The sequence below is a fragment of the Uloborus diversus genome, chromosome 10, assembly GCF_026930045.1.
Source record: "Uloborus diversus isolate 005 chromosome 10, Udiv.v.3.1, whole genome shotgun sequence".
Classification (NCBI taxonomy): Eukaryota; Metazoa; Arthropoda; class Arachnida; order Araneae; family Uloboridae; genus Uloborus; species Uloborus diversus.
Genome location: NC_072740.1, coordinates 99,347,884 through 99,362,871, shown reverse-complemented (window position 1 = coordinate 99,362,871; position 14,988 = coordinate 99,347,884). Strand labels below are relative to the sequence as shown.

General features: G+C 31.6%; 1 protein-coding gene across 1 annotated transcript in view; it reads left to right on the top strand.

Moving 5' to 3' along the window:
* LOC129231106 (alanine--glyoxylate aminotransferase 2, mitochondrial-like) overlaps positions 1-14,986 on the top strand; it is a gene marked incomplete at its 3' end in the record, with an annotated part of 37,305 nt that extends 22,319 nt beyond the window's left edge. The window contains exons 6-8 of the mRNA XM_054865352.1: positions 3,841-3,934; positions 6,528-6,722; positions 14,960-14,986. Of these exons, the coding sequence (XP_054721327.1) occupies positions 3,841-3,934; positions 6,528-6,722; positions 14,960-14,986 (316 nt within the window). The remainder of the gene's footprint in view (positions 1-3,840; positions 3,935-6,527; positions 6,723-14,959) is intronic.
* Between the last annotated feature and the right edge of the window lie 2 nt (positions 14,987-14,988).

Here is a 14,988-nt window from a genome sequence, read left to right as displayed (position 1 = left end):
GTCTATTGGTTTTAAAAATGGAAGTGAACACAGACTTTGAAAAGGTTATTTTGAGAAAAATGAATTTAAAGTTTTAGAAGCTAAAAAGCATCAATTCCAGCTCCATAGAGTACAGTCCCTGTAGCAGCTTCAATCTCCTCAGCCTCTTCTTCTTTCATTATTTATTTATATTATATTTAACTAACTCCAAGCAAGCAGCATTGACATTCTAAGTGTCTGCAGCTGTCAGAACTGCTGCATTCTCGGGCAGCTGTCAGAGCTACAGCTTGAAGGGCAGAGGCTGAATACTTGATAACTTTGAGAATTTTGCTCGAAACGACTTGAAAATTTTCGAATATATTTTTTAAACTGTTCAACTACAAGAATAAACAAAAAAAAAAGAAAAAAATCACTTTTTTGAAACTGCAAAACCCCTACCCCCCCCCCCCCCCCCTAAATAATCTGCATATTTTGCATTGAAAAAATAGGATCACCCAGGGCAAAACGGGTATAAAAAAACAGCTTTTTTAATTTCAATGATTCATGGCAAAAAACATCATGAAATATAATCATGTTTTTGTTCAATATTCTTTACATTGTGTATCTTCGATCTAATTTGAATATAGTTTGATTTTGCTTTTGGCTTTAATTTTTGTGTAATGGTGTATACTCATTCTACCACAGTGTATACCCCATTTTACTGCATGCTTTGAGGTAAAATGGATATATAATGTTTAAAGTTGAACTACATTCTAACTTATGTAAAAAAATAAAAAAAGTTGAGCTTAATTGCTATGAAAAATAAATGCTTTAATACCAAAAGAACCACAATATAGTGTTTTTATGAGCCAAATAAATGAACAGATGGTTTAGACTTGCGATTTGGTTGAGGTAGTATTTTTAAAACTTGCAATGCCTGCACATCAGCAATGTCATTTTTCTTGGGGAACTCATAGGATAATCGGGCAGATGATTTTGTAGCAAACATCTCAGGAAAATTCACCTTCAACTGAGATTTCAGTAATTAAACCTACGAATTCCTGATGGACAAAGTCGCTATTGGCTTGGCTTAACAACTAGTAAACAACTTCAAATTCATTGTTTTATCAATTATTTTCATCATCCTTCATCTTTTATTATTTTCTCTCTCTCTCTCTCTCTTTTTTTTTTTTTTTTTTTGCCTGTTCTTCTGTCCTCTTTGTCCTGTGCTCTTACCTGTTCTATAGTTAAAACTCCCCCTCACTTTTTTCTTACGTTTCTTTTGTGAATTTTTCATTGTGATAAAAAATGGCTGAATTCAAAAAGGTATAACTGTAGAATTTATTGTTTCCGTACAACTTTGACATGAGACATTAGGATTGGATTCTGTTGTGATTGTATGTGAGGTTGAACTTAGATTATGTTCTGGGCATGGTTTGTTTTAAAATGAAATTAAAAAGACAATATATTAGCTATCAATACCTACTATGTCTTATAATGTGTAACAATGAACCATATACAGGGTGTCTGAAAAGTCCTTGACACATTTAAAAAATTCATAGAAAACCAACAAATTGTCGTATGAATTTGCGGTTTGCACCATAATGCTTCACAGGTTCAAGAGTTTTTATGACATCGAAAAAAAAAATGAAAAGGGGAAAAAAAGAAGAAGAAAAAGGCATTTTGCAGCCAGGGTGTTACTATATGCTATGCTTGTAATTCTTCGTTTAGTAATTTTCATTTCTTTTTTGCGTTTTTCAATGTCAACAAAAACGATTTAAAAGTAACTTTGATATTGTTTTTGTTGACATGAGAAAGCACAAAAAGGAATGAAAATTACTAAACGAAGAACTACAAGCATAGCATATACTGACACCCTGGCTGCAAAATGCCTTTTTTCTTCTTTTTTTCCCCTTTTCATTTTTTCTTTTTTTTTTTTTTTCGATGTTATAAAAACTCTTCAACCTGTAAAGTATTATGGTGCAAACCGCAAATTCATACGACAATTTGTTGGTTTTCTATGAAATTTTTAAATGTGTCAAGGACTTTTCGGATACCCTTATAATAACTGCTCCTGCTGTATATAATAACTGCCATATATAATAACTGTAATACTGTTACTGCTTTTAATCAAGAAATTTCACTACTCAAAAATAAACTTCTTAATCATAACTTCCCAAAAACTCTGATTAAGAATATTTGCTTAAGTATAGCTTTCAAAGAACATTTTGCTTCTCTTGAAACCATTTAACTGTTCAAACGTATGATACAACAGCGATAAACCAATTGCTTGGCTCATGAGATGTGAAAGCTTTTTTGCACATGTTAGAAGGACAGCATGATAAAAATAGACTTATTTTTGGACATGGATATGATATGTTTTAATCTTCTTTAATTTGTTTTTTTTTTTTTTTTTTTTTTTTTTTTTTTTTGATTGTTGACAACTGGATTGATCCTTGTATTTTTTTCTGATCTTTGGGTAAATTAATTTTTGTTATTGGCAGGTACTCTCCTGTGAAAGGCTAGTTATTGGTAACTTCATTTTCCTAATTAGTTGAGACAAAAGTACTTCTTTTAGTTTTAAGTTTAAGTTCTTGTTTATCCTATATAGTTTAGTATGTGATGCTTTTGCTCAATGTTATTCTGTAATGCATATACGATAGTTTAAATACTCTCCTTTTAGTTTTTAGTTTAGTTTTTTTTTTTTGGTCTTTTGATCATATTTATTGAATCCTGCATGGCTGATGAGCTCTGGATCCATCCTTTCTACTTTTTCTATTAATTGATGCTTTTGCTTTTCCTTTTTCTCCTTGTTATTCATAAAAATTGTTTAAAAACCTGTTATTTTGCCTAAATATATCATTTATAATAAAAATGAAAAATATTGAACAGACCACACCAAAAGCCCATAGATGCACAACGCAGCAAAACTGAAAAGCCAAGTACATATAAAAAGTATGCACAACAAATAACAAGTTTTAAACAATTTATACAAAAAATAATGATGAGAAAAAGGAAAAATACAAGCAGCAATTTAATAGGAAAAGGCAAAACATGAATCCAGAGCTCATCAGCCGTGGAAGATTCAATAAATACGGTCAAAAGACCAAAAAAATTTGAATATGAATTAAAAGAGAGTGCTTAAGCTCCAGTATATGCAATACAGAGTAACTATTAATTTTAGATTTAAGTTCTTGTTTATTGTTTATAGTTAAACATGTGGTGCGTTTTGCCCAATGTTACTGTGTGTAATAATCTGCGTGTTCCCATAGGTTAACCAGAGTTTTTTAGAAAAATGGACTTAGATCGTTCTTCTCTGTGGCCCTTCATTTGTTTTAGGATTATTTGAAAATACTTTTTAAAATGATTGGATATGTGATTATTTCTGCAGAGTGATTATTTCTGCAAATTCTGCATAGATATTTTTTTTAACCTGTACTGAAATTCTGTATAGATTTTTTTTGATGGCCAATTAAAACTTTCCCATTTTTATATTGAAAGTTTTGTTTTACCAAATGGTTTTTTTTTTTTTAATTTTCTCTGGTAATCTTAGTCAATAGGTTTTAATTGTGACACAAAAAAGGACTACTTTAAACACATATCCTGACATATTAATTTTACAAAATAATTTTGTAACTCCTTTTTATGAGGGGGCTCAAACGTAATCAGAATGTGTTCCCTTTGGAATATGCATCAGGCAGTTGTTCAGTGGTCAGTGTAATCAATGCTTTTCTTGAATTAGATTGTGTTTTGTTACAATATGCATTTTTTTGCCAAGGCATTTTTGTATTCTTCTGTATTAATGCAATGAATTATTGTCTATTCACATGAATAATAAACCACGATAATATTTAAGTTTTAGCATAATGTTTTTCTTTGTAGAAATGCCTATTTAGGTAATAGTCCATATACAACAAGTTTATGTGGCTTGGGTTCATGGAAACATTCATTTCCTAATGGATTCGGTGTCCATCATGTAAGTATGCTATTGCGCAAAATATTGTTTTTTTATCTCTTGAAATTTCACAATACTGGTACATTTCTATTTTTATTTGTAAATGCTGTATTTATATGCATATAAAAGTAAAATATTTTACTTTTTTGAAATAATTTTTCATTGTCCTTAGCAAACTACATTTTTAGCAAGTGATTAATATATTAAAAATTAATATCTATATAATCAGCGCTTAATCATCAGTAGAAAATGTTCACACGAAGCAAAAGGGCATTTTGAAAAATTTAATGATACAAAAAGGAGTAAATTTCTGTACAATTTCAAAAATTGTCATATTAATCTGTAAAAAAATGAACATCATTAAAAAACATTTATATGCCCAGATTTGCTATTGTGCATGAGTGCCCTTAATAGCTCTAGCTCTATCCATGATCTGAAGCCATATTTCACAATTAAGTGAATTATTTGTGGTTAAAATTTATACTTGCAATCACTGCTCGTATCAATTTAATTTCTTGATAGTCACATAGTTTTATTTGAATACTGGAAACAAGCAACCTCAGGAAGTGCTATTTTTCGACAGATACTGTTCTGGTAAATTATTTCTAAATTTTTTACTAATCAATAGGAATATTGTATTGTATAGGCTGATCACACACAAACATGAAAATAATTAACTAATTAGTTAATGAGTAAAAATAATAAATGAAATTGAATGAATAAAATTTCTGTAGAAAACTCAATGTGAATTTGATTTCTTTTTTTTTTTTTTTTTTTTTGGCATCTAAAAGTTTTTTTACTCTTTAAATGATTAATTTCATGCTTTAATTCATGTATTACTTATATTCTGTGATATTAACTCCCTGTTCATCTAACTTATCGTCCTTGTAAATAAGTGCCCTCTAATAGTTTTTTTTTTCTTTAAAAGAATAGTGAAGATAAGTAAATAATTCTGTAAAATCTCTCTTATCTTTGTGCTTAAATTTCCTCTTTGCTACAAAAACACAAACTTTTAGTTGTCAAGCTTAAATTTCACATCATAATGATATTACAATGCAAATGCAGTGTGATGGTGTGTTAATTTTGATCCCTGTAACCATAATCCAAAAAAGGCTAACTCTATTTCATAATATTTTCTCCTCTTACAAAAAGATTATATAGTGGAAGACATGTCAAATTTTTAACGACTTTGAATTTCAATTTGATTTTCAGACATTAGTACAGTTGGTTCTCTATTTAATGACTTTCAAGGGACCTTTTGTTTTTTGTCTTTAAGTAGAATGTGTCTTTAAATAGAATATTTAAAACTGCAGTGGAGCAACTGGGACCGTAAAAAGTTGTCTTTAAATAGAGAAAGTCATTAAATAAAGCATCGTCAAAATGAGAACCAACTGAAATTTGACTATATTTTATATTAATATCAAGTTGTGCTTTAGTTAAAATATTTCTAAGTAATAATTCTTTTTCATCCCTTTTGTGCGTAATTCGCGTTGGTTTATTTGAATCAGTTTGATTTAAGTCAAATGATTTTTGAAAAAAAATCATTCGTTAAAGTCATTTGAAATTTATTTTTTCAAAATTCATTTTGCAGTTTCTGAATGATGTTCTGTTTGTAAAATATATTGTTAAATAAAGTTATTGCTGAAGTTATATAATTAACTTCAGCTTCAACTAGTTAACCTTTAGGTCCTTCTGCCCATCTGTGGAGGTGTGATGTTAGCACTTTAAGACTAATTATCATCAAAATTTGGTTTTAAATCCCTAAACTTGTTGTTAAAAAGTAGTTACTGACATAGGAATAGCTTGAAGTGTAAGGTTTTTTTTATATTGTTTGAAATTGTATGTATTTTTATGAATGTCACTTAATTCAAATCTAAAATCCTTAAAGTATGTTTTATTTTATTTATATTTTTAATTGGATTTAAATTAAAAATAAAGCCTGATTTAAATTTTAAAAAATTATGTGATGTTTTTATGTTTATGATGTTTTATTTATTTATTTTATTTTTTAATAAAAAAAAAATTATGAACGCTGTCTTTATTTTGACTTAACTATTGTAATTACTATAGCAGATAAAAAGGGTGTCAAAATTCTTGTTTCCAAATATCCAAACTATGCAGAATTCTTGATTCAAAAGAGAATTCTTCCATAAATGTGGTATTAAGAATGTGTTCTTCATATAATTTTTAATAATATCTTTTTCTGAAAAAAAATACTGTTTTTTAATGATCTAATCACGATTGTCCTCTTGTGAGTCATTTCTTTTTGAGACAATGCTTTTCTTTGTATTTATGCCTGTTTTATGTTTCACACATAAGCAGTAATGCATATTTTCATACATCATTTCAATATCATAAAAAAACATTAAAAGATAATCAAAATGTCCTTGTGAGTGTTGCAAAACATTGTATCACCTATTTAGAATCGTGCTTTGTTATGATTTATTATTTTCAGTTTGTTGTAAAATTTATATAGGCACCTATATTAAACTTCTCAGTTTTTGATTGGAAGTGCATCATAATTTTGATGACTGTTCTTGATTTTATGTATGAACTGATTAAAATACCAAATTATATTTTTTGTCCAGATTTGAACTTCAGATTAACTTTTCAGGCAATGAATCCTGATCCATATGCAGGTATTTGGGGTGGTTCAAATTGTAGAGATTCTCCCATTCAAACTGACAGAGAATGCAATTGTGGTGTTGGGAAATGTCAAGCTTGTGACAAATATATATCTGAACTTGAAAACCTTCTTTCAAGTTCTGTGCCAAACAAAGTTGCTGGTATGTTTGCAGAAAGCATACAAGTAAGCTGTACTATATAGTATATGCATTTATGTGTTTTAAAAAGTATAAATATACAATGTAGCCTTTAATGAAATAAGATGAGAAACTGTACATGAGTTTTATACTAGTAATATCTTTTTTCGGCTATCAAAAATTTAACTACATATGCAAAAAGATTTTGACAAATAAAAACAATGACTGTAAAAAATGTTTGCTGTAAAATCTTAAGTACCAGTTTGAGTGCCAATAAAGCATAAATTTGATCTATTTTGGTATCCAAAATGAATTTTCATCAGTGAAATGATGATGAAATAATGAAGCAATAACTTGGTGTAAAGTCTTCTATTGACTTTGTGACAAGAGTCAAAGTCAAAGTAGGTCTTCAAAGGGGAAGCCAAATAAAGTGTTATTGACTACAGCAAACAAATAGCACACACATTCAGAATGAAATGCAATTATTAAGCTCTGTAGGAAACACTGTATTGAGTACAATCACCGCTTTTGCTTTGTCAAAATCTTAACACCTGTTTATATATATACTGTGAAGTCAGAAAACGGAGTATATAGCATTCATTTAACAAGATCCAATTTAATATCTTTAAAACACTAAACAAGTGCAAGCATTGTAAAGAACTAAAAACATGTAAAAGATATTCAAAGGTAAAACTACAGCATGACAAGTCAAGAGAAAATGACAAGCTGCCGACTGCCACATGCAGACTTTTTAAACCGTCAACACCGGCACTGGCGAGTCGAGTTGCGTTGTACTCTGCTGGCGCTGCAAACCAACTTCTACAAGAGGCGCTGCAATACTATATACAGTTAAACCTTGTCATCACCTCACTCACGACAGTTTACAGAGTGTCATCATAATTACTCTCTGGAATAGTTTAAAAAACACATAATAGAACTATTTTCTATTGTTAAATTAATGTGCAAAAAAAGTTTATTTCTTGCCGCATAAAATATTTTTGCTGAGTTATATTTTTCAAGGATCACATATTCTGAAAAAGTTTTTCATAAAACCAATATATGGGTGTTTCTACCAAAACTGGAAAGTTTAGGGTGCATTAGTTTTAAAAAATTAGCTTCATTTTTAAAATCTGAAAAAAATTAAGGAAACACTTTTAAGATTATGCAATTAAGTTATGACATCAGCAGAGCTTTATTACTTTTATTTTACCATGCTTTTGTAATTGTGTTTTTCATAAGCATGTGAATAACATAACAGTGAATGACATGTTTTAAAAATGCATGTGTTATGCATTAAAAAAAAGGAATTAAATTGAAATCTTTCTTGAACTTTGTTTTTACAGGGTGGCGACAGATCAGAGAGATCAGGGAACTATCAGGGAATTTCGAAAAGATAACAAAAAATCAGGAAAAATTGATTTTATGAAGATTTTTTTTTTTTTTTTTGCTTTACAAAATTAAGTATTCTAATTCCCTATGCATTTTCTGCCAGTTATCTGTTAAAAAAATTAAAATTAATGTATACACTGCTGCATATTTGTGCATCTTTTTTCCTCAACGTCGAAGTATTGAATCTTACTTATTAACCACAGGATGAATTTCCTAAGATTGCTTCTGTGTCTGTTAGGTTGTTTATTTTACCTAGCTTGAAATTTCATTTCATGCTTTCAATGCGACGTAAAATAAACAACCATACAGGCAAAGAAGAAGCCTTCATTAATGCCTTAGCTCCATTGCCTTTATTCCATTGTCTCGAAGTGATTAGTGTACTGTAATCACGATTTCAAAAAGAAATCTTTGGTTTTTGAATTAATACTGATAAAAGCTTAAAAGTTTTTACTTCTTCGCGTTTTTAATTTAATTGCTAAAATTGAACTTTCAATCAAAAAAACTTTGTTTTTTGCCGTTATACTTTTGCTGTCACCGCAGATCATAAAGGTACTTTGATGGGTCCACTTACATCCCTTTGCTTCTCACTACGTCCTATGACATTTGCCATCCATCTTGTGTGATGAACAGCACCAGGTACTCGAAAAGTAACATTGTTTGGAGAAAGACTCCCTAAATAAGTTAAGCAAAGTGGAATGAACTTCTTATAGGCATCCCTAAGCTGCTACTGTTTTTATTTCTCAAAAAGAAAGCTTGAATTTTCACCTGGATTGCTTATTTTGTTTTTAATCTTCTATGCTTGCTGTGAATTGCCTCTTATCTATACCATTCATCCTGAAATTCTTGAAAAATATCTGGTTGAGGACTAGTGGACGTACTTATTTTGCAAATCAAAACTGCTTTCAAACCAATTTCTAAGATGTGTAGCGACATGCTAAATACAAAAACTTTTTCTGTAACAACTGTACTCACAAAACACAGGTTTGTACTGCAGAAAGGAGCCATAAAATGACTGTCATTTTAACAAAAGCCCTAACAAGTCCTCATCTAAAAACACAGGCCACTTTCCTGGGAATCTTAGTTTTTCCTTTCTCTGGGAGGTCGAAAACCATTACAAGGCTGATTTTTTACTAGTGTTTAGTGCTGACCACCGAGGAGGAAAGCAACGTTCCGTATTTTTGGCCTCTACAGCTAATTTAATAAGTTTTACATGCAGTTGTTTGTTTTAGCTTTGAGTTTTAGAGACATAACTATAATACAGTGAAATTCTGTTACAGCGAGCTTCAAATTACCAGAACTTTTCTTCATTGTAATAAGGTTTTAGCAGTAATGACATTCAAGCAATGTAGTGGAAATCAAATCAGAGCTGAAAATTTCTTTTGCTGAAACAGATATTTCGTTGTATCGGTATTCGTTGTAACGGGATTTCACTGCATGTATTTCTGATAATATTGCTGTTTTTGCTCTGATAGCTTAACTTTGTTAGGGGGTTACAACCATTAACTAAAAGAAGCAATACAATTTATATTATAATGAGTCATTCTTTTTACGTGATTTTGAGGATATTAGCTATGACCTGACTTGAAACATCCTGAATAATGTTCAATCTATTTTTACGAGAATTTAGATGAAATTAAACTTAAAGATAATAAAATTTGCTGTAATATGAGACTAGAACAAAGTTTCTAGAATGAATAGTTTTGGTTTTACAGATGAAAAACTATGATTTTTTGCTAAAAATTGCCATTTCTCGTAACTTTAGCCTCTTTGCGGCACGTGTTAATATCATCGAAATAACTTGAAACTTTCCAAACCACATTTTCTAGTCTATTGGCACATTTCAGAGGGGTGCCGCAAAAGATTAGTGGAAAAAAGTTTTCCCCATATACCTTGTGACCACCCTAGTGTTTACCTAGGGAAGGTCAGACTGCAGCATTGAAAATTTTAGAAGGGTTGTTTTCAAGGGTACTTTTTTGTGTCATATTAGGGGAAGAGGTGGACACCCCTGGGTACGTACAGTGTTACAAAGATAAGACCAAGCTAAGAACACTTTCGAACAAATCACCTTTTAAGCGTAAAAAGGAACAAACAAAATCGGTTCATCTGTTTGGGAGCTACGATTCCACAGACACACACAAAAAAAACATGTCAAAAACGGATAAGGATACAAATCCTTATTTTCCCTTGGATATCTGGCACATCACTAATTAAGATTTTTTAACGCCTATTTTTTTGCAAAAATTATCCTACAATATTTGCTGTTACTGTTAATCCTTTTATGAGCCCACTCTGAACATTTGAAATACATTCGTAAAAATACATCTAAAAAACTCAATTTTTGAGAGACCCAAATCAAAATTTAAAATGGTGAAAAAATATTTTTGCCTGAAATATTTGCCTTGTTACATATCAAAGAAAGCGCATGCAGTTTTCTTTAAAATGAGCTACTATGCAACTCTGAAGCTCCCATAGAACTTGAGTTAGGTATAACATTTTAAAACACTGCCGGAAAGATAGTGTTTTTTAACGAATTCAGAAAATTAATTACTGATTAATTGTGCATGATAGATTTTTTTTTTAATTATATATACATTTGAGGTGTCCGAGAGTAGTAGGATTTCAGAAAGTATCTTGAAAATCTCAAATGATCAGCTTGAGAATTTTGTTTATTTATTGCTTGATTCAAAATGGAATGACCCACTTACCTGTGGAAAAATAATTAATCTGTATGAACAAAATCAACAGCAATTTTCGTAGGGCCATGGTGCAAGATCTTTTACTTCACTCTTATCAATAATATAAATGAACGCTAAGAATTAAAAATGTTGTTTTGTTTGCAGAATGATGAAGAATGTAGTAGCAAATTAACTGGTAATCCTCTACAGAGGGAAAACAATGTTTCACTTCTGTGGCATTAATCACTTAACTTTTGATATACACTGCTCAAAACACTTAAAGGATATTGAGGTTTTGGGTTGATTTTGAACCTGGAGAACTTTTCGGACGATTGATACGTTATTGACAGGCGTTAGCAAACTATTTGAGACATTAAAATTACATTTGTATGGCAGGAAAAAATACTTTTTTTCAACTTTTGGGTCCAAAAGGGAAAAAAACGTACTTTGTGCGTATGAGAAAAGCGATAAAAAATTGGGGTTTTCTTAAAAGAAAATTGCTTCTAATAGAGGGTATGGTGACCCTGGACGGCCAGCAGAGTAAAACACCTCTGAGGCATGGAATTAATGAGGCTATTAATGAGGGGCTGGGGTATTCTGCTCAATTCCTCCTGAAGCGCTCTTTCCGGTTCTTTGGGAGTTTGCGGAGGTGGTAGGCATCCAAAAACTCGTTGCCTAGAATGTCTCAAACATGTTCTATTGGGTTCATATCTGGAGAACACGCTGGCCATTCCATTCGTATGATTCCTTCCGCAAAAAGAAAATCATTCATCAAGTAAGAACGATGTGGTCTGCAATTTTTCGTCCATTGACATGAAGTCACCTCCAATTGCTGCAGGGTAAGGGACTACAATAGGTGTGAGGGTCTCATCTCTACTTTGATGACCGGTCAGAGTTCCATTCGGAATGACATGCAGCTCGGTGCGCTCATCGCTGCAGATGCCAGCATGCACCATCACACTATCACCACCAAATCTGACACTTTCAGGCGCGAACGCTGGATTGTTTCTAGTGCCAAGCTCCCTCCAGATGAAAATACGCCATTAAATGGATAAAGACAAGAACGGGACTAGTCAGAGAAAAAAATATTGCTCCATTCATTTCTTCTCCAATTCACATGCTCTGTTACCCACTCCCTGTATCGCGATGGTGTCTCGCAGCTAATGTGACACAGACCATTGGTCGATGAGCATACAGACTTTCAGCATGAAGGCGATTTCGGACAGTTTGTGTCAAAATTGTGGTGCCAGTACCTGAGCGAAGGTGTAATTGTAGTGGGGTGGCATTCATACTTCGGTGCCTCGGAGCCGTTAAAGCTAAACAACATTCTTAGTTGAGCGTTGTTGACCATCTGCGACCTTGCCCTGATCTTCGGCCAGCATTTCCGGTCTCTAAAAACCGTTTCCATCTCGTAGAAATCATACTTCGCAAAACTCCAATATCTTCTGCTTCCTTGGCTTGCGTTTGGCTTCCCTCTAGCCTGACAACCAATTTAAAAGCTCCTGATTCCGTTAAATTAGTTCGTTGAGGCATCACATTTATCGAAACAACGCGCTTACTGAATGTCTATCATTATTTTCTGCTTTGTCTTGCAATAAGTTAAGAGCGAAATCTCATTCGACGCCACTGAAACGTCGTCTTCGATGTCAAACTCAAAATTTGCATACTGCGACGCTTGAAATTAAGAAGAATTTTCATTTGTAACTCCCTTCTTCGATTCTATGCAAAAAAATATTTGCTAATACCTTTTTTTGTACAAAAACTTACAATATCCTTTAATTGTTTTGAGCAGTGTATTTATAAAGTTTGACAAACCTTGCATCTAAAATATCCAACGCGCGTGATGATCCTTAAATACTATTTCTTCGATGAGTTCCAATAGGTCAGCTAGTTTTACAAAACTTAATGTGCAGTGAACACAGCAGCCATCTTTATTTTGACTTTTTTAAGTATGTACGAAAGGCTTACGTCAGAAAAATCATGGCGTTAATTTACCGTACTTTCACATTTTGGCAGGTGCCTTTTGCATCCGGTAAGAAAGGGCAGAGACTAGCAAGTTTTGTTATGTACGTAAAATTGACGTGAAAGGTGGGCGTTGATGTGTTAAATTTTTACGTACTAGGTAGAGACTAGACCTCATAGTCTACAAGGATGCAAAAGATCCTTGATAGGCTAGGTCAACACTTACCACTTCACCACGGCTTTTAGTGACGTCAACCTTGTTGTATGTAACCCGTTCTCTCCTCTCGATGTCAATCTCAAAACTAAATGCACCCCCAATAGCACACTTGTGCGAAAAAGAATGCATTCTTGAAAGAATCCGAACAAGAGAATAAAGGCGTGGGAATGCATTCCGAGAGCAGAACTAGAATGGTACCAATCTTTGGATAAGCAAAGCATAGGTGAGCGATTTAACTAAAACTTGAAAAAAATTATGGCTCATGAGTGAAAGGTGCGTTTTGGTTTCACGTATAAATTAACAAGAGTTAACATTGTTTTCCTATACCGCTAGGCTGGCCCATGAGAAAAACGCGTACAACAAAGCTTGCATATAAGCAAGAGTTCACTGTATATATATATATGGGCAGTTCTCAAAAGGTGGGAGCAAACACAGACCTCAACTTTGAAGCTTCAACACCAAATAACTTTCATTTTAATTAACTCAAAAATTTTTGAGTTAAATTATAATACTGTATAGAGACAAGAATTGACATAAATTATGGAAAAAATGCTCTTTAAATGCCCTTAAAAAAATATTTTCTTTGCTAAAAGGCGCAATTTTGGACATACCAAAACGTTAACTGAGCAAATGTACCATTAAAGAAAAATTTTTTAAAATTATTTCCATACGTTTCAAAAAAATTTAAAGGTATGAATCTTACACTGAATAATTTTTTGTTAATATTTTACACAAATAACAAAAGTAAAGACAGATTATTCACTTTGTAAACGATTTTAGAAAATAGTAAGTTTGAAATTTGATGCATGTCCAAAATTTACGATCTTTACAATGCTATTTTTTGAGAACTAAGTATATGATGTTTTCATTTTAAAAGTGTTTATCGAGCCTCGGAATCAATTTTTAATTGTTTAAAAGTGTTTTCATAAGCTTTTATGCAGTATCTTAGAAGAAAAATAATTTTTTTTAAAGGTACATGTGAGATGTCCAAATGGCGTTACGATCTTGACGCCGATAATTCTGTCCATTTATTCATAATTTTTGATGATCTACTGTCTTCTAACCTCAATAAAAAACGTTATTATAATGTTATCTTCTTTAATCCATTGGTATTCTGCATAATTAATATGTTACACATTGAACAATACATAAATTACAGTAGAAGCATGGCTGCTTATGATCGAACCGAAAGCCATTTTGCGCTAAAATCGCCAAGCAAACCTCCATTGGCGACAACAGAGTATACGATAAGCTAAAGGTTACCAGAGGGGAATTCCAATTTGACAAATGTAGTTTATCGTCAGCTATACCAGTTTTGGCGACTTTATCACCTGCGCTAGCAATTTTTTTTTTCCGCTTTTATTATTTTAGAATTCTTTTTCTCTTCTTTCTTTTGGAAACATAATTTAACGATCTCCAAATAGAAATACGAATTTCTTTCTTCAATAATTTTTTTAGACATCATTTTAATTCTTATGACATTAGAAAAAATATTCATTATTAAAACTGATGTCACTTTTTACAATTGTATTATTTTTAATTTGAAGCTTTTTTTTAACCTTGCATCAATTTCTTCAAAATCATTCCAAAACTTTATTAAATGTAAGGAGCAGCATGTATAGCCATTCAAGTATTTCATTAATATCCTCTTTATCATTAAATTGCAAAATTTAAAAAGTAGTAAATAAAATTTTCATTGGAAAAGTTAAAAATCAGATTAACAATTGTCAAAAATGGTGAAACTTACGTTATGATGATGTCCAAAATCCGTTACCTACAGGAAAACAATGTCCAAAATCTGTTACCTACAGATTGCTGATTTAATTTGCTAATTAACAATTTTTACAAATACCTGCTGTCTTTTCATGTTCATATATTGTGTTCTAGGTATGCATACTATAGAATAAAATCAAAATTGATGTCAAATTCGAAAATTTTTGAAATTGCTCAAAGTTAACTTTTTTGTTCCCACCTTTTGAGAACTGCCCATATATATATATGGATGTACCTGTACATTGTTTCATTATTTTTTTAATTATAGGGAGTCGGTGGCACCGTCCAGTATCCAAA